Source organism: Gallus gallus, chromosome 12 (assembly GCF_016699485.2).
Source record: "Gallus gallus isolate bGalGal1 chromosome 12, bGalGal1.mat.broiler.GRCg7b, whole genome shotgun sequence".
Lineage (NCBI taxonomy): Eukaryota > Metazoa > Chordata > Aves > Galliformes > Phasianidae > Gallus > Gallus gallus.
In genome coordinates, this window is record NC_052543.1 from 15,771,902 (window position 1) to 15,797,371 (window position 25,470).

General features: G+C 41.3%; 1 protein-coding gene across 1 annotated transcript; it reads left to right on the forward strand.

The window, feature by feature from the left end:
* The first annotated feature begins 796 nt into the window (after window positions 1–796).
* Window positions 797–25,089, forward strand: LOC427595 (D-threitol dehydrogenase-like). Its single transcript, XM_015293238.4, has 8 exons — window positions 797–1,024; window positions 6,533–6,769; window positions 7,896–7,973; window positions 9,152–9,368; window positions 13,644–13,852; window positions 14,354–14,426; window positions 18,588–18,705; window positions 24,437–25,089. The coding sequence occupies exons 1-8, from the start codon at window positions 806–808 to the stop codon at window positions 24,630–24,632; spliced, it is 1,347 nt and encodes a 448-aa protein (XP_015148724.2). The 5' UTR covers window positions 797–805; the 3' UTR covers window positions 24,633–25,089.
* Window positions 25,090–25,470: the final 381 nt, after the last annotated feature.

Below are 25,470 nucleotides of genomic sequence, written 5' to 3' on the forward strand. Positions count from 1 at the left end.
CATATATGCTCAGACATACGCTCATGAGAGCTCTTTGTCCTCTCTACTTCATGATGCTGTCCTCATCCCTTACAGAGCAGCAAGGAGATGGTTGTCCTCACCGCAGGGAGGGGGAAAGCCTTGGTTTTGTTTTGGTGGTGCCTGCTAGGGTGTTACGTGCTTTAGTGGTGAAGGTGGTCTGTGGCCAAGCACTTCACCTTTTCAAGTAGCAATACTCAGGCTTGGATTCCCATATAAAGCTTATTACACTAAATCTATTCCTAGATTCATTCTTCCCAGATGTTTCCATCTTTTGAGTAATACATCATCACAGTGAAGTACTCTTATAATGTATTACACTAATACATTGTTCGAAGGACACCACTGATGATAAATTTCTTAAATGATGGTGCTGTCTAGGGATAATGACTCTAAGAGCAAATGCAAGGTAATGTAGTGATTTTTTTTAACCGGGTTCCAGAAAGAATATGGAGACATCTTAAAGCCATTTTCATATGGGGGGAATGTTAAAATATGCAATATTTCAAGCACTATTTAACAAGCACTTGAACAATAGCAGCATTGATGATAAAGGTTCTACATTTCAAACTAGTCCCTCTATTCTGTTGTCTTTTTGCTGCATTTTAGATAAAATTTTGAACGATTCTGTTGTTAAACCCTTATCTGAAAGTGTTTTAAGATGTGGTTTTATTTTAATGATCACTTAAAAGGTACATCTAATTTTCATCGTGAACAAAGAACTGTCTTTCTTACAGTTTTATTTTTGTATTTTCTCTCTTGTCTTTCCACAGGCCACATTTTTAGGATGTTTATTCATCTGATCAGAGCCAGGAAGATTTTATTAATTGGCAAGCTTAAAGGTTACAGTATCCTTGCTATCGCAGAAGAATTGCCAGATGATGGCAAAATCTTTGCATGTGCAGAAGTGCCGTATCTCGGAGTGAACAGCCAAGAAGCATTTGATTATTCTTCAGATGGTAAAAAGATAAGCATGCGAGTGGGACCGATAGCAGACACGTTGGAGGTAAAGTCTGTTGGAAGGGGGAATTTGGGAGCTCTTGTTCAGAGCAGATTAAGGAGGTTTGGGCTGGGTCAGTCTGTCCTATTTCCTGCCCACAAGATTCTGAGCGGTGACCCTAATTCACTCACTAATATGTGAACACAACCTTGCACTGGAGTTATTTCTTATTCATGATAATGCATGGTGGAGTTCTGTCACACGAAATAGCTTGTTTTCCTTCTTAACCAAAATACTGCAGGTTTTTGATCAGAGGAATCCTTTAAATTTAGGTATGTAGGCTTTGGTGGTAGAGTTTTACTTGACTTGGGTGCTCACTGGATTGAGGTCTCTAATTCCAAACGTAACCGTGCATTGCTGGAGGTGCCCTAGTGTTCACAGCAATGGGGAAGTCCTGCAGATGTCTGTAAATCACCCACAGCCCATCACTGTTTTCCTCCGAGTGATAAAACCATAGGGAGTTAGACCCTGGGTTTTTCACTTCCAGAATGATGTGATAAGGTTCAGATGTGCAGACACATTAGATAAATGTGTTTCATTCTGAGTAGTGACTTTGTCCCAAGAATGAGAGAATCTTGTGGGTCCCAGCAAGCTGGTGGAATTTCACATTTAATTCCATTTTATGGATCTCCATGGCATTGCTGCAGGTCCAGAGCACCAACAGGAGGTGCCAATGCCAGGTTCATTAAATACAATGCATTTCTATCATTATTGCAAACCAATTTGATATGATTCCATCTTCAATCTGGACGTGTCATTGTGAGCCTGGTTGTAACTTTATTTCCATTAACAAATATCATAATTTTTTTTCCAAAATAAGATGGCGAGGAGCTCCCTAACCTCTGGCTTTCATGACCTCCAAGTTTGATAAGAAAGAAACAAAGAGCTTTGCCAAGTATATGAATAAACGAAATGTTACAGATCACCTGCAATGTGCAGCATTTAAAATCCCAGCTCCCCGCAGTGAGTGTGAAATTAATTGAATTGCTGTTGCTCTCTAGTGCCCATTCTGTGCAACTGACTTACTGTGACTGAATTGAAATATCTAGAGGCAGGCAGAGTACATGCTGTGTAGAGATTAAAGAAGGGAGCAAAGACATGAAAATTAAATCCTTAACACACGATGTTGCAATTGATTTTATAGCCTCCGATTGCAAAGCACAGGCACATCCTGACCCCAGTTCTACAGGTTCCTGGGGCTTCCAACATCTCTTGGAGATGCTTATGTTTGGCTGGTGAGATTTCTGCACTGGGATGTCTCTCTCTAGGCAGATTTCCACACTGGCTTCTGAACTTGCATTGCTTGATCTGACATATTCTGTCACTGGCACCATGATAATCAGAATTGCCTTACTTGGCCTCTAGGGCTCTGGCCACAATGACTACAAATGATGAAGGGACACATTTGGTGGCCTCTCTGGGGCCTTGATGTGCTGGGGTCTTTGGGGTCTGTCTGGAGTAGGACCAGCACTGTGGGAAGACATGGAAGAGGCTCAGGCTGTGAGCAGTGCTCTGCTTTCCCCCTAGAGAAGACCAGCTGAGGTGGGAGAGACAGGTCTGAAGCAGAAATTGGTAATGCTGCCAAAAAGCATGGATGGATTCAAGAGATCTGATCCCAACTGCAGGTAGTGGGACTAGCATGTGCTGAACAAGAGTGTTTAAAATCTTTTCCCAACAAGCTGCTTAAATCTTAAGTGCTGTGCCTGAGCAACATGCCTTGCTCTGTATCAGCTGTTAGCAAAGGGTCTGATCCCTCCCAAAGAGCTCCCTTTAATTCCCAGTAGACATTTGGTGGAACAATGAACGCGGGATTAAGTCCGTGGGGAATGCAAACTACCAGCAAATTATTCCCATCCATGATTTTGATCCTTCCACTTTAAAATCGAAAGCACAACACGGAAAATAGCACTGTGTTTGCGGCAGATTCTGCTGATTGCAAGGCATTGTGTAAGCATGCTGGGGGTTTCTTTTTTCCTTTCTTCCCTCCTTTTACCAGACAGAATAGGTGAAGAGGTTGAGCTGCAGATCTCATTTCTCCTGTTTTGCTGCTTGTGAAGTCTGCCAACAGAATCCACCTTGACAAAGTCAAGGACTCTGCGTTTAATGTTGAACTGAGTGAATAAATTATGCATGAAATTGTGTCGGAGTCTCTAGTGTGCAGAATTGCTCCTTTTGATATGAAAGGTTAATTCAGAAAGGAGTCCAAAATAGCTGGAAATTGTGGGGATAAGTGGATAGTATTCACTGTTGTGAGCTGTTATTACTAGAAATTGCATTCCCTCTCTAGCTTCCCCAGAGATTTAGCTTTGCCGGTGAATATAAACTGTACTCAATAGAATAGCGTTTAGGAGTAACAAGAGTGTATGTCCACATACAGTAAAATATTCTAATGGTGTTTTAAAAGGAAGCTGTACTTCTTCATGTATTCTGCGTACTCTAAGGATGGATTGCTATTGCATTTAGGTCAAGAACACAGTGTAGAGAAGGTAATAAGTTTTGAGTACATCTTTATTACAAATATGCTGACTGTATGATCCATTTCAAAGGAACTGGACAGTCATTTGTGTCTGATTGAGTTTGTATGTGCCTTATGAGAGCGTGTTGTCTCTGATCTGAGCTGCAGTCAGGCTTTCTTTCAGCTCTGGCAGAAGATTCATTCATGTTTTTATTCAGGATGTCCTCTCCCTGATCTTTCGCTATATCTGTCAACAGTGTTGCTGTGCCCTTCTTGCGTTGGCTTTTGGTGCATCTCTTCTGTGCAATGCAGTGCTACAAGTTCTTTCTTTTTCCCCCTTCTTTTTCAATCCAAAAGGAAGTTAATGACTCACTGTAAGTAAAAGCATTAATTTTAGCCAAGTTTGCTCTGAATTAAGACACTTCTTGTTGCCATCTGTTAGCATCTATGATGCCTCTGTAGCAAGGAGCAGGGATTGCCCTGTAAACATTCAGGAAATTAGTTTCAGCAGGATATTTTGCAGGCAGGTTATTTCCTTCTGGATCTCAGCTTTCCTCTCAGTTGGAGATGTTTGGACTCTACCTCTCTCTCAGCAAAGGACAAAGGGACCTCTGATGCGCTGTGAGGTCCCAGGCAGGAGCAGGCATGGTCTGCTCAATCCCACAGAGAAGAAAAGGGTGGTCAGTCCCATTTTGAGAGGGGTAACAGTGAGCTCTCATGCTCTCTCCATCACTGCATTGTTGCTTCGAGCTTGAAGCTCTGCACTTGGACCTGCTGGGAGGTCCCATTGTGAACTCCAAGAGAGTGTTACAGACATTCCTATGTAAGTGTCCAGTTCTGCTTCAGCTGCCCTTAGACTTTTCCATATATGTTTTGGGTATATGAAACAGGATACTTGGAGCTGCACATGGAAGCCATGTGGTATACCTTAGGCTAGATAAAATGGACGTACTTGCCTAAACTTCAGCATCTAAAATCAACCCCCAGGTTGTCACAACACATATTAGTGTCTTGAAAAGCTCGGCAACACACAAAGAATGTAATTAGGGTAGGAGACTGCAAAGGGCTTGATTTGGAGGAAATGAAAGGTGACAAGAGAAATTTGAGACTGACTCTTCAGGACTCAAACTGGCTGAAGCAAAACACCTTCCAGCAGTGCAAGGATAACACAGGCTTGTGCTAGATGCACACTGAGCACAGGGGTCCTCTTGGGCTGAGAGCTGTGATGCTGAAGGATGGTTTGTCTGCATGAGAAGGTAGGTAAGAAAAGGATAAGCTGTCAGCAGGTAGGCAGCGCAGAAAGAGAGTTGAAACAAGAAGTCCAACAAATATCCTAGGAGCTGCACAACTCCATATGGACCTAATGAAGCCAATGCATAAAAGTGAGATTCTTTTTCATTAGGGAGCCATAGCACAGAGCAGTAGTAGCATATGTTTAGAGATTGCCACATCTGCTTCTGAATACCTGCCCCCACCTCCTTCACCCAGGAAGGTTACAAGTCAGAAAGTAGTGATAAGTCATGGTAATTGCTTGAATTTGCTTTGGCTCTTCTCTCTGGAGAATAAGACCTCTAATCTTTCTTCCCAATGGATTCCTTCTCCCAGCTTCCATCCGCTGACCCCTCCGGAAGCAGTGACATTAGGCAGACTGGCTGAGTTGTGGTTTGATATAAGATGTTCTTCCCCATAGCAAAAATGTCCCTGCTGCTTTCCACCAGTATCGCCCAAGAGGGAAATGAGCTTTATTTCTTAACCACTAACAAGCTCACAGTGACATCAGTTTGCAAAATAGAATAATTCAGAGCTTCAGTGATCCACTCCCTGCTATTTTCTCATCAGAACAGTGTGCTCTCTGCTTCTGAAAGGTTCCTGAAATCTGTGTTTGGGAGCTAGCAACCTCACTCCTGAAAACAAGTCAGTTTTTCAAATATTCCATTGCCATTTGTTCTTGATGCTTTCTCTTGTACATCTCAGGGGATCACTCATCACTCATTGTACACAATGTCTCCAAACACAAAAGGGAAATCTGGACGCAATAACTGCTGCTAAAAGTTGTGGTAGAAACAGTGAGTTCTGAAAAACATAATTGTTTCTCTTTTCACTTGAAATGCCAAGACTTGAAAGCATTTATGCTTGCCTGAGATAGGTGGATGAACCGTTGTTTCATTGCAACGCACACAGATGCAGTTAAATAGTCCCAGATGGAATCTGAAATATTCCATAGCAGCCTCTTGGGCAGCGAGTGCATTAACTGCCACAGGAGAAGGCTGTAAAGGCTCCCATCTGGTCATCCATCAACACTTTTATACATTATCATCAGCAGCCTGCTTGGAGGGAAGGTGTGCCGCATTTCTGAAAATCCAATTAGATGATAGAAGCCAGTTCTCTTTTATCCTCTGTTGCTGAGCCACCCAAAGCATTTTCTTAGATTAAAGAAACATCATTTTCCTTCACAGGAGCTATGCTGCTTTATCTCTATCATGACCTGTTCTTTTATGTGCTTTATAATTCTATTATTAATTGGGATTTCAACCATTTGCCTGTTATTGAAGTGGGACTTGCTAGTTTGCAATTCCCAGGATCAGCCTTATGTCTCTTTTTCCCAAACACTGTTACAATTGCCACTCTTTGGTTTGTGGGTAGTTACTCTTTTGAGAAGAGGGAGCTTATTGCAGCAGCTCAGCTGCCACAGGGTTTGATGTGAGTCTTCTCCCTTACCCGGATGGCTCAGTCCCCTTTGACTCAACGTGCAGGTGTTTCTGCTGTGATTCTCAACAAGACAAGCTGGGATGAGCAATCATCTGTTATATCCTGATTGTCTGTGAGAGGTTCAGAGATCTGGGCACCGGGGCTGCTGAAGAATTCTTTGTGAAGCATGGGAAACTCCCAAGATCTCCAGAAGTAGTTTCAGCCTATATAAATAAACAAACATATAATCCAGAGTTCTTCATATTTGAGTTTTTTATATAAAGGACATTTAAATGGTAGGTTGAAACTGGCTATTCAGACAGCAGGTAAATAATTAGTGTTTTCTCCATCCTCTTTTTTTTTTTTTCCAGGCATTACATGCTGAGGATGAGCACTTTGATATAGTCTTTATTGATGCTGATCAAAGGAATGCTGTTAACTACTACAGCTTTGTCATGGATAACCACTTGCTGAGAATGGATGGAGTGATCTGTGTAGAGAATACACTCATGAAAGGACAAGTCTACCTGGAGAACATATCTGAGGAAAATGTACTAGCTGTTAGAAAATTAAATGCAGTGATTAATTCAGATCCTCGTGTTGAGCAGGTTGGTGCAGTGCAATTGGATAGGCTGCCTGTGGTACTGTATCTATGGATTTTGCAAAGTACTCATCAGAATCTTTCTTTTCTTGGTGCCATTATTAAGGGGACCTAAAATGAACCCAAGTTTTATTATAACTCACCTTTCCTATGTTTCTATATTCAGCAAAAGTCCCTACTCTCTGTCTACATCATCTCCAGTGTTAAAGGCAAGTTAATTTTGAGCACTTAGAAGTGAATAATCAGCTCTACAGCATAACTAAGGAACCACTGCTCTGCTTTTAAAGCCTATGGAGGCTACAGTGCATTGCCAGCACAACAGGAGTCAGCAAGGCTTTAAATGCACTTGTTACCAATGCTACCCTAGCCCAGTGGCACCAGCATACTTGCTCTCATGTACCCACTCTTCTAAGAGCCTCCTCTCAGTTGCCATAATACAGGATTTGGGCTTTGTACCTCATAGGCTCAAGATCCTTGTCTATCTGCAGGGCAGACAGCCTCTAGGGGTGCCTCCTATCATACGCCATCTTCTATCATCAACTCAACCATCAAATACCAAGAGCAATGACTTTTCTTTCTAGAAGTGGGCAAGACTCACGATGGCTTTCCATGCCCTGAATATTACTGTTAGCCATTTAATGCATGTAAACAGCATGTTGTTTCAGTATTTTTTTTTAATGGTTTGATCCCAGTGTTGAACCTCCAACATGGAGCAAATCTTTCACTGAAGTGTGATAACAGTATCAGAGGCAGTTGTCATAACCCACTGAAATTCACCTATGGGTGCAGGAAAGGTGTTCCAGTGAATAGTGATGAACACTGAAGTGTTGCTATTATGGTTTGCTAAGTTCCGAGAATGATTCTGGAATATCTTCATAACGGCATTAGCCAGGCAGTGGAAACCCAGAGATCTCAGCAGCTGACACTCATTTAGGAAATGGAGAGGCAAAATTGCTTTTCTTTTCCTGGCATTTGTGGAAGCTGGGAGTTTGGGAGAAGAATGTGAGCAAATACAGATGCCTGACATATTTGGGTTGGAAGGAATTTTAGCTAAAGAATAACAGTAGGAGAAAAAGTACTCTGGCCTAATGAAGGAAGGACTTTCCTTAACTGTTTATGCATTATGTCTGCAGATAATTTTACCTGTGCAAAGTGGACTGAGCATCATTCGAAGGAGCCCTGTACCACCAGATGCAGTGATTGAATCAAAGGTGTGTATTTTCTCTTCCGTGAACATTTCTGGGAAAGTTTTGACTTTGCTGAGAACAGTGACAAGAGCATTTCCAGAGATTTGCTGTTGAGAGCCCAAACTTATGCTCTGCTGTGCCTTTCAGATTTAGCTTGTCCTATGGAAAAGATGGTGATTTTATCTTTTTTTTTTTTTTTTTTTTTTTTTTGTAGGAACTCCATTTTATGTAATGGGCATCATCCAGCTATAATGAAATTCCCATCTGGAATTGTAATGGCCCAATTCTGTAAATCCAGACCCAAATGTCTTGATTATTTGGCAGTTTCTGACTGCTCCCAGAGCTACATCCACTAGTAATTCCTGGCATTTCAAAACCAATATTTTAAACATCTTGTATTTTCCATTGTGATTCCAGCCAGGGGAAAATGATGTATGGCAGCTGATCAGATGACAGCTTGGTTTAAGTTATTGGCTGATATCTTTATTTGTGCACCAGCCCTGTGAAGATATTTTGACTGCACAGCATTTGAGCCAAATCCTGCCTTTGGAAACATGTTCTCAGCCTCCTTCTTCCTGGAGGCAGTTGAATTGGAGGGCAGGACTTGGTCCTCGGAGTGAAATAGCTGGAAGACTTAATCAGTCCTTTTCTGAGAGGTCATACCTGCTCATGTCATTGTTCCTCACAGTGAAAGTGATGAGGTGCTGGAACAGGCTGCCCAGAGAGGCTGTGGTTGCTCCATCCCTGAAGGTGTTCTACACCAAGTTGCATGGGGTCCTGGGCAGCCTGGTCTCTAGTACCAGACCTTGAGGTTGGTGGTCCTGCCCATGGCTTGGGGGTTGGAACGTGATGATCCTTAAGGTTTCTTCCAATCCAAGCCGTTCTATTATTCTATGATCTCCCATGGAAAGCTGGGCCAGGAAGGACTGCACCCTACTCTCGTGTACATGGCGTGGTCAGTGCATCTTTCCAAACATAGCTCTTCTGCTACACTGCCTTGTGCCTTGGTGTCCCTGTTGAGAATAATATCAGTAGGGGTAAGGATTCTTTAATTAATCATATCTTTGCATTAACTACTGAGTCAGGAAGACGTGGATCCCTGTACACGTTCTCACCTCACCCTCACAGACAGAGTCCATCATAGCAATTCTAGTACTAAGCTTTGCTCCTGATTGTGCCATGTATATCTGTCTACATTTTAGAAAGAAGTGACGAGGGACGATGTTTTCTGGGGTTATAACAAGCACCGCATCCTTGACCGGCTGCGTTTGGATGACAAGGTGGCCTACGTCACCGGTGGTGGTCAGGGAATTGGGAGGGCCTTTGCTCATGCTCTGGGAGAAGCTGGTGCTAAAGTAGCTGTGGTGGACCTGGTCCTTGCAAAGGCAGAAGCAGTGGCACGTGAGCTCAACCTGAAAGGTAAGCATGGCACTGCCTTCAAACTGGAGCAGTCATTGTTGAAAACTTCCATCTGTAGTTCTTTCAAACATGAATATGAGGTCAGATAACGAACGGAATGTTAGTAGACGTAATAACTAAAGTCCAAAATAAGAGGTAAAATCCTCTACAAGGCACTTCCATTTTAGCAGTAAAAACACAAAATGTAACATAAAATTGAATTTTCCCCTAGAGTCATGCTAAACTGCAATTGTAAAGGGGAAAAAGAAAACTGGAAATATAATTTTAATGAGAAAAGAAAGGAAGTGTTACTCATTTTATAATTCCATTTGTGAGATTACAACCAAGCTTTCTTCTAAGTTCACTACTTCATCACCTCTGAAGATGGAACGTTGCCGAGGAAATTTTCACAGTCCCATTTGGACACAGACAACAGAATTTGTGTCCACTCTGGTTTCAGAAAGGGTTTGATCACCAGTGGATGATCTGCCCATTGAAACCTGGAGTCTCCACTCTGCCTTAAGAACCGTAAAGGTTTTTTGGCCAAATGGAAAATATTCATGAAAACTGTGTTTGTGCAACTGGAAACCATATTATCCAGCAAAATAAGCCCTTGCAGATACATTTCTATTACTCATTATTCTGCATCTATCAGCTTTTTCCTAGGGAAGGGACAAGGGATTGTTCGTTTCTGTTCATTCAGACACCATCCTGAGTCTTTGCGGAGAATGCTTGAAACAACAGGTCCCAGTCTGTGCAATATCAGCTTTAGTAAGCATAGGACACTTTACAATGAGGATTGGTGCAATGGTTACAGCTTTGATTGCTGGTCTGATCCCTAACAATGACACAGAATAGAATGTCTCCAGTTCCTATTACAAATTCTTAAATCATCTAGTCCCCCTTTCCCTGAAGCTTTTCATTTTCTTATGCTCTGAAGCCATATGGTCTTGGCACACAATAGCTGTGCCCTACAAGTTAACTTGCCTTTTGGATATTTTTTTTTACCGTGAGATCCTGCATATCAAGCAGAGCTATTCAGAAATAAATGAGATAGTTGATAGAGCCATGAGACTTTGGATGCCAGTGGTCCATTTGAAAATGAACTTAACTTTTCTCCAGGGCACTTTCAGTAGCAGTTTGATCATCCGTCCTTCAATGGCTGTCCTATCTCTGCTCCTCTGCTGGTGGGTTGCAAACCCAAAGAAGGTGGATGTAGTGGATGGGTTATGTGATGCAGTTGGAGGGGTCATGAGGCACTGCAAATATTATTGCAGTCTAAAATAAAGAAAATCTCACTTTTCAGTCTTCACATATCTTTATCTTTCAAGGTCAGATGCTCTCTGTCAACTTGACCAGTGCAGCTGGTCAGGGCACATCTATTCCATCTCATGAGGGTTTTTGAGGTTTCAAATTTATTGTCATTCCTGTTGGAACAAAACCCAAACTTTGTAATGCTTTTGTGAAAGGGAATTATATCCAAATGCCCATTCTTGGAAAGGATCTGGAAAGGTCAGATTTTCAATCTCTTTCTCCCCAGAGGTAACTAGAGTGTCTAGCCTGGACCTCAGAAGCTTTTCCTTGAAAACTTTTGTTGAAATCAATATGTTTCCATGAAACACTTTGGCTTCAAAGAAGCAATGTACTCTGTTGGAAATAAATTTTGACAAAAAGGTTCAGCTAGCTTTACTCTCACAATATTCACATGTGTAAATTAAAGCAATACTTGTAGTACTAATACATATTTTTCCTGCTATAATAGACACAAAGGAGCTGTGATTTTTTCCCCCCCCAATCTTTGTCTGTGGATCTCTTACTCAAAGTTGGAAACTCAGCACCCCAAGTCATCCCCATACTGAATACCTCTTCAAAACATTTTACTTAGCTTTCTTAAATCCACTTTGCTTCTTATACCAAGGAGCCCTTTGCTGTCTTCTGGGATGGTGCCATCATTTCATGATGGATTTTAAACATCAGAAACTCTGTGATCTCAGTTTTAGCTTTGTTAGACATCTCGGGTGTATCTCCCTTGGCTACAGGGGTCTTTGTTTTTACATCCTGAGTGGATACCTTTTTCAACTGTTGCTAATGGATCCTGACAGAAGAACCAAAAATGATGAAACAGAACCAAAAACTCCTAAGGGTTACCTTCCTATACATACTCCTCTGTCTTCAGGGGGAACCGCTTCCTCTACCTTAAGGGAAGAATTAATCTGATGGGATTTTTAAAATGTGCATTTTCACTGTAAACTATGCAAATGCCTTCCCCACAATGTCACTTCTGATCTTCTTGTCTGTATGCAATGTATTACTTCCATTTATGCTGAGAGCCAAGAGATGGAGCCCAGTGGCAAAGGGGCTCCGCTGCAGAAGGGTAGATTGGGCACACTGAGGCTCCTCTTCTGCTCCTTTCATCACAAAACTGCCCGCACCAGGTTCACAAAGACAAACTGAAGACTGAAGAGGTGCTTTGGTACCATCATGCATGTATCTGCAGGGCCTTGTGTTTCTTGCTTCTGATACTACAGATTTAAGCTGTTTTCCCATTGTTTATTTTATTTATTTATTTAATCAGATGGTTTGGGGGTAACAGCGGAGAGAAAGAAGCTGTTCATTCTCTTCTCTCAGAGTGCAGAAGTATCAGCTGATTAAGTTCAAATGTGGGACCGTTTGAAATGAGCATGCCTTCACTAATTCTCTGGACACTCATGGCACCTTATGTCTTGTTTTTGTGAACTATCATGTAGGATGAAGCTGTAAATGGGGTGAGAATTGGAGGAGTAGAGCAAGAGTCATTCTGTTGCCCTTAGTTACACGCTTACACCCGTTTTGTCAGTAAATTGAATAAGAAAGACCACGGCAGTTTCCTCTACATTTCAATAACAATTAGGAGGAGCAAAGTGGGCTGTCCGGATATTCTTATTCTTCCAGCATGTTTATCATAAAAACTGTGATAAAATAAGAGGGCTTGTTTTGTGGTAGAGCATGCATTCATTTTTTTGTAGGTGGCTCCCTCAGTGGGTAGATTATCACTGGGATGTTATTGCTTTGCCTCCATCTTAAGAGTTTGTTTGGGAGAGCCTTCTCTTCTGCTCAGAAATATTAGAAGTTTTTTTTTTTTTGAGGAGGGATCTCAACTCCGTACGTGTCCAAGAGGGGATGGTACAGCAGTGTCCATAACCCTTTGGAGACTGGTTTCTGAGCACTCTCGTGAGGTCCGAATCATCATCTGGGAGTTTAGATACATCTTGGATGCTGAAGTATGCATATGGTGTTGATCACATGGTCTCAAATGTCCCTGTACAACAGGTATGGTACCAATCAGATGGTCTCAAAAATCCATGAATGATCAGCACTGCAAATAATGAGCCAGCCCTTCCTGTCTGCAGTAGGAATCACCCTTTCCTCTTGCTTCCTAGGGAGAACTGCTTTCCCCAGTCCAGTGGTTTGTAATAACCTTGTTACAGTGGCTTAATAATAAGGATATTTAAATCAGATTTTGATATTAAATTAAATGAAGCTAATTAAAAATCAGCACTGGAGCAATAGTCAACACCTGGATTACTGTTCTAGGAAAGGAAAGCACAACTTTTACATAATTTCAGATCCAGGGAATCTTTTTCCTTCAGAATGTTTGTGATGCTTACTCTGACAGTGTAATTTGTAGCAAGGAAGGCTTGGCACCACGACCACCACACCTGTGAGCCTGCAGGTATTTCCAGTTAGCTCCCACCTAAAACTGGCTTAGTTTTGTCTGAAGCTCCATGCTGACCTCATGCTGCAGTTCAATCAGAAAGCACTTTTTTGGACAAACTGGTTGACTTCCTGTAGTATCTGGAGATCTGTCGTATAATCTATATGTATGTATTTACATGTGAGCAAATGAAGGAAACCATTGCTTTGTCTTGTTCCAGAGTTGCTCTTTCTGGTCCCCAGCACCCAGGAAATGCTGGAGTTGCTCCCCCGCTGGGAAACTGCAGTTGAGTGTTTGGACAGAAGATGGTGCAGTGTTCACAGCTTCGTCCTGCTGGAACGCTGAGCTCCGCTTTCAGTTTTATGGCAACCAACAGGCAAACCAACTCCAGTTAGCAACTTAAATTTCATTGCAGTAACAAATGCACAACTGGCTATGGTTTGCGTAGCAGCAAATTAAAGTGGCAAATATATATGTAATACACACATACGTATAAAATACAGATATATAGTGCATATAGATAAATTAATAAATAATCATAATATAGATTCTTTTTCTCTCTGAATTCCCATACTGACTTAATCGCCCCTGTTTTAATTCAGGGATTAAAAGCATTGCCCTTGCAGCAGATGTGAGCAAACCTGAGGATGTGCAAAGGATTGTTGATACCATTGTAGCTCGATGGGGTACAATTGACATTGCATGCAACAACGCTGGAATCAATATGAATTCTGCAAGTGAAGATACTTCACTAGAAGAATGGGACAAAACTTTCAGTGTCAATTTACGAGGACTATTTTTGTGCTGCCAAGTGAGTGTGAAACGCTGTACAGGTTTGATATGCAAATGGGCAGCAATATCCTTAGTATTTAATTTACCAAAATTTAACACCGTTTTATTGTTAATGTCATCATAATGGAGCTAATTTCATGGGATTAATCAATTTACAGATTTTGGTCAATATTTTCAGAACAGCTGGTCATTACTGGCTGTCCCAGCTCAGGTGTTTAAGAATGGCCTGATTCTGGGAGGGTGATTATTTGACACTTCCTGAAGAGTAGAAAGCTCTGGGGGGCCATTGCCATCATCAGTGATTTAAAAAAAAAAATACTGCCAAAAGCAAAGGGGATCCAAAATGGCAATGGAATTTTTCCTGCATCAGCCATTTTTATACCAAGTTTTTATATCGAGTGCTTAAAAAAATGTGTGAGCACATAAACTCTTCTGAAAAGTGAAGACTAATTTATTATCATGTCATTATTAGCACAATCACAAAAAGGGTCACTGGTCTTTCCTTTAATTTCTGTCACAGGCTGCAGGCCGCATTATGCTGAATCAAGGATATGGGAAGATAATTAACACAGCATCTATGGCAAGTTTAATAGGTGAGTGATGAGAGCTAACAGTTGTGCTTCAGAATCCATATTTTAATTACTACCGATGCTATTTGAATCAATTAAACCTGTATTGGGAAGGAGTAAATCACTGACATTTTGTATTAGAGGAAATGTACTACAAAATTTTTATTGATATCATTTTTCAACATTTATCTGTCCTCTATGTTTTAGAGCACTTATTGCTTTTTATAGAAGAGGCGGAGTCACCTTTGCGCCTGACGCAGTGATGGCATGGGAGAGGTGCTTGTGCACTCCCCAGTAATTTTGGGAAAATGTGTTTCAGTACAGAAAGTGGTGCCCTGCTGATGTTTACAAGACACCCAAAAGCTATTGTGCCACTCTTTGCCACGGTACCGTGGTTATATTTCATTGTCGTTGCCAACAGGTGTCTCCACCGACGCTGCTGAATCAGCAGCGTCGTCAAAAGCACCAATAAACCATTGTAACATATGGAATGAAATCCCTACTGCTGAGCTAATCTGGAAGGCAGTTACATGCTGGTGAACTGAGGCCCATGTAACAAAAATTGATCAATTACACAAATTAAGCATAGCCCTTTAGGAATTTATTTTATTGGTCTGGACATCTGTTGCAGTATTGTCCAAATCCAAAAATCAAATGGTGCCTTGGGTTGCCAAGTTAGGCAAGAAAATCTAGTAGCTATAAAAGTACAACTGAAAACCCCTGTATTAATATCATGTCCATCTGCTGAACGTTACATAAATATGCAGTCTTTTTATTTTCCTTGGGAATAACATTTATTTTTACAGTGCCCAGTTTGACTTTCTGTGACATTCTGTTCAGTTTATTGCGTAGTAACTTTAAATGTTTCTTCAAAAGTGCATTTATAATGTTGTTGTTAATTTTTGTCAAGTGTCTTTACCAGCTGTTTCACTTATGCTCAAGCACAGGCACCATACCTCTGTCCCAGCTTTGTAGAGTAACAAAATCTCCCCAAACCGAAGTAGATTTGAAAAGACTGCAAAGCTTTTGACTTCACATACCCCCATGAAGCGCAGCTCTGAGTGGGGCATTGTGCATTCTGTTTAAATGCAACTGAAAGTTAATGCACGTGGACACCGGTAGGCCAGAAGTTAGGAGACAAAGGGATGTGTTTACCTTCTGAACCTGTTTGGATCTTGGCATGGGAAAAATCTAGTAGTTATAAAACTACAACTGAAAACCACGATGTTCATATCATGTCCATCTGCTGAATGTTAAATAAATATGTTGGTTGGTTGGTTATTTAAGTATGTTGGCCAACTGGCATAGTATGAAATGTTTCTAGAAATAGTTAGGGGATATTTTTTTTTTTTTGTAGGTTGTGTCCTTCCTGAGAGATAGAGGAAAATGAGGAGACTCTTTGCAGGATAGAAAGATTTTTGTTTGTGATTTTTATTTTCCAGATACACTGCTCAGAATCAATTTTAATTAACTGAAGATAGGCTGCATACATTTTGCATATGTGCATGTTGATTCTGGTGTTTGACTGGAATTATTCCAGACGTATGCTTCAGCAGCAGAGAGGAGGCTGCTGTGGCTCTGCCATTTGTACAGGTGGAACTCTGCTCTAATTTTTACAGCAAATATCTTTAGTGGGAAGTGATCTGTTCTTCTCTCTGTGTGCGCTTCTCATTAACATTACACGGCTGCTTCAAGGTCAGGCGAGAAGCCTTCTGCACTGAACAAGGTAGCAAAAACATTGTGTCAGATGTTTAAAATGTAATGCAGCTGATGTTGGCAGCATTTTTATCTGCTTGCCTCCTGCCTTCTCTGTGCGAAACAGGAGTGAGTGTTCTCCCTTCATGCGGACCTTATGAACTCAGATATCCTGATGACACTGCTAGAGGCATGGCTTCATTCACAGGCTCTTGTTTGGAGGGCTGAAGATTTGTGGGTCTGTGAAGCATTATCCAAAAATGTGGCTCGGGGAATGGAGGAGGTGGTACTGATACTCAACAAAGTTTTTGTGTGTCTCAGGGGGAGAATATCCCATCTTGGTTACCTTCCTCAGCCATTCCTATGAAGACAAAAGTATTGACATAGAGAGAGTCTTGTAAATCCTGGCACCCCCATCCCAAGTCTGAATGCTGATTGCTGGCAACCACTAGCTGCTCTCACCCGTGTGAGCAAGAGGTGCAGAGACGGTGCCAAAACTCTTATCCTCTGAGCAAACGTCCAGTGATTTATCACAGACAGACGTGTTTGGAAAGTTTAGCAATGAGCTGCTTTGGGGAGGTTGTGAGGTTAACTACCATAGTTGTACATAACTTGGAGCTGATGTGCAGCAATTAATCAGGAAATTAGGTGCCACTCCTGCTCAAGAGCCCCCACAGAGCGCTGTGTCTGTGGGGTGATGGGGACATGGAGAGCAGCAGGGTTCTGCAGGTTGGAATGGGAGTCATTTGGTACATTTTGTACAGAACAAAAAATTAGGGCAGGAGAAATGCTGGCAAAGGGGACAGTGTCAAATGGTTTTAATTCTAAAAATGCCCAATTCTCAGCATACCTTCATTACACGGAGCAAAAGGAAACACTAATTCTTGCCACAATCTTTTATGTTCTTCAAATCCATTTGTAGATATCTATCTCCATTCGTAGGTACAGCAGATATCTCTGTTTGTAGATATTCTGTGTTTGGTGAGGCGCTGACATAGGCTCCTCACAGAGGTGGTGGAGTCTCTGTCCTTGGAGGTGTTCAAGAAAAGGGTATATGTGGCATTGAGGGCCATGGCTAGTGAGCACAGTGGGAAGGGGTTGATGGACTAGATGTTCTTTCCAACTGTAATGATCGTATGCTACTATGATTCAAGGTATAGGTGCTTACTCACCTGCTCAGCACTTTGCAGCAGGGGTCTTCACTCTTTCAGAGCTTAGTTATCTCTGACACTGTCTTCTTTTCACACTTTAAATTAGCACACTTGAAAATAATTGTTTTAGACAGAAAGTAGTTGTGAAGGTGTTGGGGTACCATAGATAGCAGTGGTCTGGAACTCATTCACCAACTTCATAAATTCAACATAAAGCTTCACGAGTTAGGACCAATGTAATGCCAACTGCCAGTGACCCCACGTTCTTCTGTCCATGTGTTGTGAGTTTCACCAGAGGCTCCCACGGTGCAAAGCTGCCTAACCCTACACGTCATCAGTGCTTGTTGCATGGTTAATGACATTCAGCATTGATTTTCCCCACTTCCATGAAGTGCCCTTTGATGTCCCGTAATGACATGGTGCTAATTACAGATCAGTGCCTTGCACCAAATTTGTTTAAGGAGATCATGATAGCCAGAAGGTCAGATGAAAGTCCTCAGAGAGACACTGTACAGGTGGAAATCCCAACAGCCAGACTGACTCAGGTTGGTTCTGATGGGTTTAAGGCACTTTACACCCACTGTGGATTTGTCCTTAAGCAGCTTTCTGAGAACACTGCAAGCACGAGAGCTGGCGGAGGGGCAGAGCCACCAAGCACACCGCACTAACAAGCTTGAACATTGTAATTAGCAAGCCGATCATCTTCCCTCTGTGACTGACATGTGACATCTGAAACATCTTCAGAATCTTCAGATTCTGAAAATGGTGGGTGTTCAGGATTTTTGGGACGCACCTGTGCTCACATCCATACAAACACTGATTAGATAATGTGTTTGCTTCAGACTGTGGATAATTTAAAAATTAAGGCGAATAATTTGTTCCAGGGAGATATATAATATGGTATGTTATATAAAAATCTGTAATACATGTATATTATATCATGTGGTACGGTTTTATGTTAGTATTGCAGTGTATGAATATTTTATACATGTGTATAAAATATAAACGTGCAAACATCGATGCAATTATTTATCCTCCTTAGAAAAAGTCAAATACTTGCATATATGCTTAACACATTGCTTTTGGCTTTGCTGAAACACAGAACGTTTTGAGTTCGTTTCTTTTTTCCTCTATTTCTCCCAGCTGTTCAGGCAAAAATGTGAGGTGACCAAATACAGATTTAGTTTTGCTGTATGAGGGCTAAACTCTTGTTGCTCCCAGCCTTGTATCAGGGAAAACGGCAAAGAGTTCATCTCAAGGCAGGGAACGGTGCTTGAACTTCCCCGCATGTCTTAATTTGAGGAGAATAAATATTTTTCTATTTCTGAATCTCTTCCAGTTCCGCACCCGCAGAAGCAGTTGGCGTATAATGCCTCCAAAGCCGGGGTCGTAAAATTAACACAGACGTTAGGAACAGAATGGATTGACAGAGGAGTAAAAGTCAACTGCATTTCCCCGTAAGTAAAATGTAGTTTCATTCTGAAAGTACAAAGGGAATGAAATGTTCTAAAAAGCTCAGATGAGCAGTATCTTGGAAAATAAAGTTTCTAATTAGCAGGTGGATTGCATCCCTTTTTATGTTGTCTTTTCCTTAACAAAGGTTTAAATACTTATAACCGAGCCTGCTCTATTGCTGTGTATACTCAGGGATTTAAGAAGAGGTTTTAGCATTTGATAATAGGTTTTCCAATAATGTGAAGGGTAGTTTTTAGCGTTTCTCTTCCAGATGAAATATTTCCTTAGTCTGTCCAAGCCTTCCGCGTTTAAAGAAAAGGCTTTTGACACTTAATAGACAATACTTCTTTCCCCTTTTTGCCTGAGACAAATATATAGGCACTTAAAACGCCACACTGCAGCGCTGTAATTGAGATAGCATTCAGCTCTGATGCTTGCAGGAGGCCAGGTGTAATTTTGTAAATATATATCTATATTTATTACAAATTACATTTTCCTTATTTTTGGAGGCTTAAAGCTGCCTTTTTTATTTTATGGTATTTATTCAGAGAGCAAAGTTTTCTTGCCATCTTTTCTCTCCCTGTTTCTCATAGACATGGCCAACACAGTCGTTTTATTAAACAATTAACAGTGCATGATAGTGCTAAGCAGAAACCCAAGTGGATAGCGCTAATTGGAAGCGGTCAAATTCCGTAGACCATTGAAGTCAATCAGAGTAAGTAAGAAGGGCAGGATTTTAACCCAGGAGTTAAATTGTAATAATGAAGTTATAATGTATGTCAAATTAGGAAAAACAAATTACATATTTTAATCCACAAAGTGGAAGAGAAAAAAAAACACAGAGCTCAATGGTAAGTGCCTGTGTTTTTACTGTCAGTTTGACTCTCCACTTCCTTGTGCTAGCTGTCTTCCTTATGATTATTTATTACTAATTATAGCACTGACTCCAGCCTTTGCTTGATGTGATCCATGGATTCTTTAAGCAGCATCTTACTTGGTAGTAGGATTTTCCCCATGCCAATACTAACAGCTCTGCTATAGCATTCTCACAACTGGGTCTGCTGAATTTACACAGGCTTTTAGGAGCCAGGGGAGATGAAGGGAATTAGGGAAGCCCAGCAGGACCTGGCAGGAACTGTGCCTGCAAATGCACAGGTAATTGTTACCAACAGAGATGGGATAGCATGCCACATTTACTGTGATCACAGGTGAGAAGGCTCTTAGAGGAGGAATTACCTATTCTTAAGGGGTTTACATAAAATTTAAAAGTCTCCACTGGATGATCAAACCTCATTGTTTTGAGTAAGTTGGAAACTTACACTCTTATTTGAAGAAGTTATGTTTTTGGAGGCAGCTGTCAAAGCATTGGGAAAAGAGAGCCATGCTTCTCTCTTTCTACTTTATAAGCTAAAATGAGGTTGCAGTTTTATCATCATGTCTTTAACTCTAACTCTGAGCTCAAAATCCTATGATAGGAAGTGGGATTTTTCTTTGCAAAGGAACAGCCAGGAAGGGCGCAGAAAGGACAAAGTTTTCTGCTGTACTGAATGTCTCCAGCTCTTTCTCTCCAATGCAGCTGGGGACATGGACTGAAAGGCTCCCAAATCCTGCTGGCAGAGTTTTACTTCAAAGCTTTGGTTGAGCCTCTCCTGTCCTGACACATGTGGAGCTCTGGGTCAGGGTTTAGTGTGATTTGTACTACTCAGATCCCTCTCGCTAAAAGCAAACTCTGCATATGCTTCTGCCTGTATGAGAGATATGAACCTTGTTTCAGTGAGGCCATCAGAGTACTTTGCTGGGTTGGAAGAAGTTCCAAATGCACGAGTCTATCTGAGTGTGGATGTCCAGTGTAATATGCAACATTTTGAGAGATTTTGAGGTCTATAAGAAGCACAAGAGGAGGATATAAGCCATGATGGAAGATTAGCTCTGGATAATCTCTGGAGAAGTAAAATATGTAGGTGTGCCCTTAAGTCCTTTGCAATCCCCACACTTGATTTCTTTAATGCTTTAAGGCATTTCCAGCACATGTCTGCCTGGAACTCCATACACTCCAGTCTGGCCTTGAACATTAGTTCACCATGCAAACCTTTTGGCCTTTTTTTCCTCTTCCTCTCTGGTCACTTTTTATCAACTTAATTTCTTAATGAGTGCATAAAACTTATGCAGACCGATGCATAAAAGTTATCAATGCATAAAATGTTATGGCGAGCCCTTAACATAATTTATTGCATTTATAAAATTGAAAATCCAGCCTTCTCTCACTGGCCAGGCAAGTCTCAAGCCCATGGGGAGAAAGTGACTGAGGTTCCTTGGATCCCATGGGATCCCAGGAACCCGATGGATGCCTCATCCCTGGAGGCATTCAAGGCAAGACTGGATGTGGCTCTGGGCAGCCTGGTCTAGTGGTTGGTGACCCTGCCCCTGGCAGGGGGGTTGAAACAGGATGGTCTTTGAGGTCCTTTTCAATCTAGGCCATTCTATGATTCTATGACTTTGCCTCTTGTTTCATGCAGAGCAAGCATCTCCGTGCTCAGCTCTTCTGCCATTGTCTATTCTGTTGCTTCACAACTTGTTGCACAGCTGGTGGCATGCAAAATAAAATTGCTGGACTTCATCAAAAGAGACAAGTAGTTTGGGCCACAGAGGGGAGCTATGAGTAAATGGGGAGCTGCTAATGGTGTGTGTTTGTCCCTTTCCTGGTTCCTGCAGATATTTCAAGTTAGGTGGGTGTGATGGAACAGGAAATTTTGGGGACCTCAGTTCTCAGCATGCATGGTGTCAGGATGCCTCATTTTTCAGCCAGCATGCTTGACCAATGGGTACTGTGTGAACTGGATGCTTTCAGCCCAGTGGGAACAAGGTGCAAGAAAGCAGGTAGGGATCACCCCAAATTTGGGGGAGGGAAAGGCAGGAGGATGAGCAACCCAGAATCATCTCAAGGCGTCCCAATTAAGAGGCATTACCATCCCCATTAAGCAGCAGTCATTGCTGGTAAGTATCTTTGGACTTAAATCTAATTCCTTGGGAGATGTCCCAATTAAGTGGATCTCTTGATTAAACACTTCCTGATTAAGTGGAGTGTACTTAACTCATTCAAATTAATAACTCATCTGAAAGAAATCAAGTTACACACAGATGGAATCTCTTTTTGCTCTCATTTGGGGATTGAACGCACGTAACAATTCCAGTTAAGTATCTGGTAAGTGATATTTTTCCTAATGTGTCTCTCGAAGTGGAAATGTTTTAGGCAATTGTTTTTTTTTTTTCTTTCTTTCTTCTCCTAATGTCTCAAATTGTCCTGTGTATCAATAATTAAATATTGATGCTCATGTCTAATGTTAAGGAACTAGCAGTTTGATATTACATTGACATGCAACAGAAAGTACTGATAGGCTCAGCACTGCATACGAGATGAGGTAGGGAATTAATGCATTGGCAGTTGTCTTTGCTGGAACTGGTTAGAAGCCAACTAAAATCTGCCTAAAAGGGTTCAACAACATTAAATTGCCCAACTTGGCACCAAAGCTTTCCCAGAAGATGTGTAGTATCAATGACATGCCTAATATTTATAGTGCCATCAGTATGTGTGTTTGCAACTTTAAGTTTTGTGCTATAATTTTTTCTCATTTATGGAACAAAAAAATTTGTAATGAAGTTTTGTCACACATCAAAATTTTTACTAGTCAAAGTGAGCCTAAGGAAAGGTCAACCAAGAGGTGCAACCCTTGGCTGAAATCAGAACAAGGATGGTTTTTCCAAACATTGAAATACGTCCTCTTTTAGTGAAATCTGCTGTACTGGAGGAATGTATGTCATATTTCCTAATCTGCATTCCCTTTGGGTTAAAACTAAAAAAAAAAAAAAAAAAAAAAAAAAGAATCATAAGGATTTAAATTTGATGTCTGATAGGGTAAAGCCAGAATGATTAGGCGGGTGGTTTTGTGAGTGTGGTGAGAGGCACGTAGGGGAATGGAGTGCGATGTATTCCACATCTGCTGCTCAAAGCATGGTTCTCTTTAAAGAAATCCAGTTCTTGAGGAGCTTGGGTGAGCAAGGGGGGAGACTAGGATCTGTGCTTAGGGGAAAAAGTAAAATCTGCAGCCCTATGGTGGAATGCATTTGATATTATTACACGACCAGAGCCTAACCAAGCTGCGTTGCTCAGTGTTTCTGAACTGCTGTAGTGTTTATTGTCAATTACAATAAAAAATAAAGCTGATCTTTAAATCCTGCCTGATTAATGAAAGCAGAAATGTTTGGAGGAAAGTCTGAATTAGTTCCACTTTGTAACAGAGTAAATAGAAGATTTCAGCCCTCATTTAAAACAAAAGGTAAATCTCGTACCCACAATCCAGCGTGTCTCAAAAAATAATTTCCTTGGAAGTATAAATTGGGATGCCGATGAAGTTTCAGAACAAAACGGGTATTTTTATACTTTGTTCATTTCATATTTATCACTAGCTTGTTTGCTAATTTTCATTTGCAAGAGGCAATTCTTCCAGCTAACTGGCTGCCTCAATGGGCCACTGATTTCTTTGAAGTGACAGTCTGTAAATATGCATAAAAAAGAGATGCAATTAGCGTGTGTGTGGTTCAGTGCAGCCTGATTTCATTGGCAAGTTTACCCACAGTGTTGATAAGCTACATTATCTAGAAAATTGGCCGCTGAAAAACAGCACCTCTGATTGCCAGCAAAGGTTCCAGATAACAGGGTGCTGAAGAGAAATATAATTGAGGTTGAATATGTTAACCAAGGTGTCACATGCTCCTTAGAAGCGCTAATTTATCAGCATGTTGGAATTTTTATTAACATTTGGAATGCATTTCTACCACACTAATGAAGTGGAATTGGCAGTTCAGGTTTTAGTTATTGTCATTTCTGAGAAGTTAAATGTAATTTCTCGTTAGACACAGTTATGTAAATATATTTGTTCAGGGGCTGAAAAAATTATACATTTCACAAAATACAAATATGTTGTTAAGGAGGAGTATGACAAATCAGTCGTAGTTAAAGTCATAAAAGCCAGCCAAACATTCGCCCTGCATTGTGCTTTCCGGAGCATCACTCATTTTTAGGGCACCCAGAGAAAATGAACTTAGCAGAGTTTTAATAAATGGTGTAGTCTCTCATTAATGTAAAGCAGGCAAGACAGGTACATGCTTTGCCAGGGTATTTGTTTGATGGGATTCCACTGTGATGTGTCTCTCCTTTTTTGTGTGTGGAAAGAGTTCAGGGCTGAGAAAGGTGCTGGTGTTTGCTTTCCTTGTATTTGACGTGTGGGAAGTCGGGCTGTTTTCAGTTTCTGGGAAGGATATGAACATACTGTGTAACATCATGCTGCAAAAAAAGAGAAATCAGAATAAGGACAGCAGTTCCCAAGAGTAGCAACAGACCTGGTTGGAGGTACTTTCGGTTCCAATGCCATGTTGTCTTCTATAAAAAAATGTAAACTGGAGTTGATGATGAGTAACCTGAAAGTTAGGGGGTCTTGCTATTAGCTAAGATGACAGTGTGTGTGTTCTCCTTTTAAAATATATCCTCTCAGCCTGCCCAGTGGTAGTGGAAGGCAGTTGGAAAACACTGCTGCTGAAATTTGCATTATGAGCTGCAGTCAATGCCAAGACTCTCCATGCTACTCCCCATGGCTTTCCTTCTGAATTAACACCTTGTACTGCCTTTCCACTTGGGCCAACGAATTCCTAAACACACATCGTGTGTGCTCTTTGCAGAGGCATCGTGGACACACCACTCATCCACTCCCCAGAGCTGCAGCCATTGGTGCAGCGCTGGCTGGCGGACATCCCTGCTGCCAGGCTGGCACGGGTCACCGACCTGCAGGCTGCTGTTGTCTACTTGGCCTCTGAAGCTTCAGACTACATGACGGGCCACAACCTGGTCATCGAGGGTGGCCAGAGCCTGTGGTGAGAGCCCACCAGCCTCCCTTCTTGGGAACGCGTTCACTTAGAGTGGTAGAGTTTAGTGCAATCACAGTTTTGGCCTCTGTGGATGAATGACTGGCTAATGGCTGTTTTCCTCTTCTGGGTGTTTCTTTGGAGATTCATATTCTGGGAAAGAAAAAGAAAAAAAAAGCCTTCATTTTCAACATTTTCGTGTTTTCTACTATGCAATCATATTTCTGTTAAATTATACTTAATCATATAAGGGCACATTTACTGTAGTGAGATTTGGCTATTATTTAGTTTAATAGAGGGCATTTTTAAAGCAATTAATATTAGCTGCTCTGTGCAGGATATTGTTCTTAGGCTGGGCTTTGTTTTTTTTTCTTTTTGTATTCAAGTTGTTCCAGTGACATCTGTGAGTGGTGAAAAACAGTTGGATGTACTGTTAAAAAGAATAAATTAGTTCATTGCATTTGAACCTGAATGTTGCCATTTTATATTTACTGGTGTTCCTAGTTTTTGACAGTGTTTTTATACAAACACCCACATAAATGCCCCTAGAAGAAAAGTATTGCATTTAATAGAGAATCATGGTTGGCAATTATAATGGCTGTAATCCAAAGCCCTTCGAGGTAAGTGGTAGCTGCTCGTGTACTTTAAATACACATATATGTGTTGATATAACTACCTCTGCGTTCTCCTTGATAAGCAGATGTAAGCAAAGGTGGTCTTCTACATTTTTTTCCTCTGTAAAATTCTCCAGACAATTCCTGAGTGTATGTCAGGGCCATTTCCAAAGGTTTCAAGACAGCTCTGTTGGCTGAAGAGCGCATCCCTGCTAGACCACTGGGTTCACGACCTAT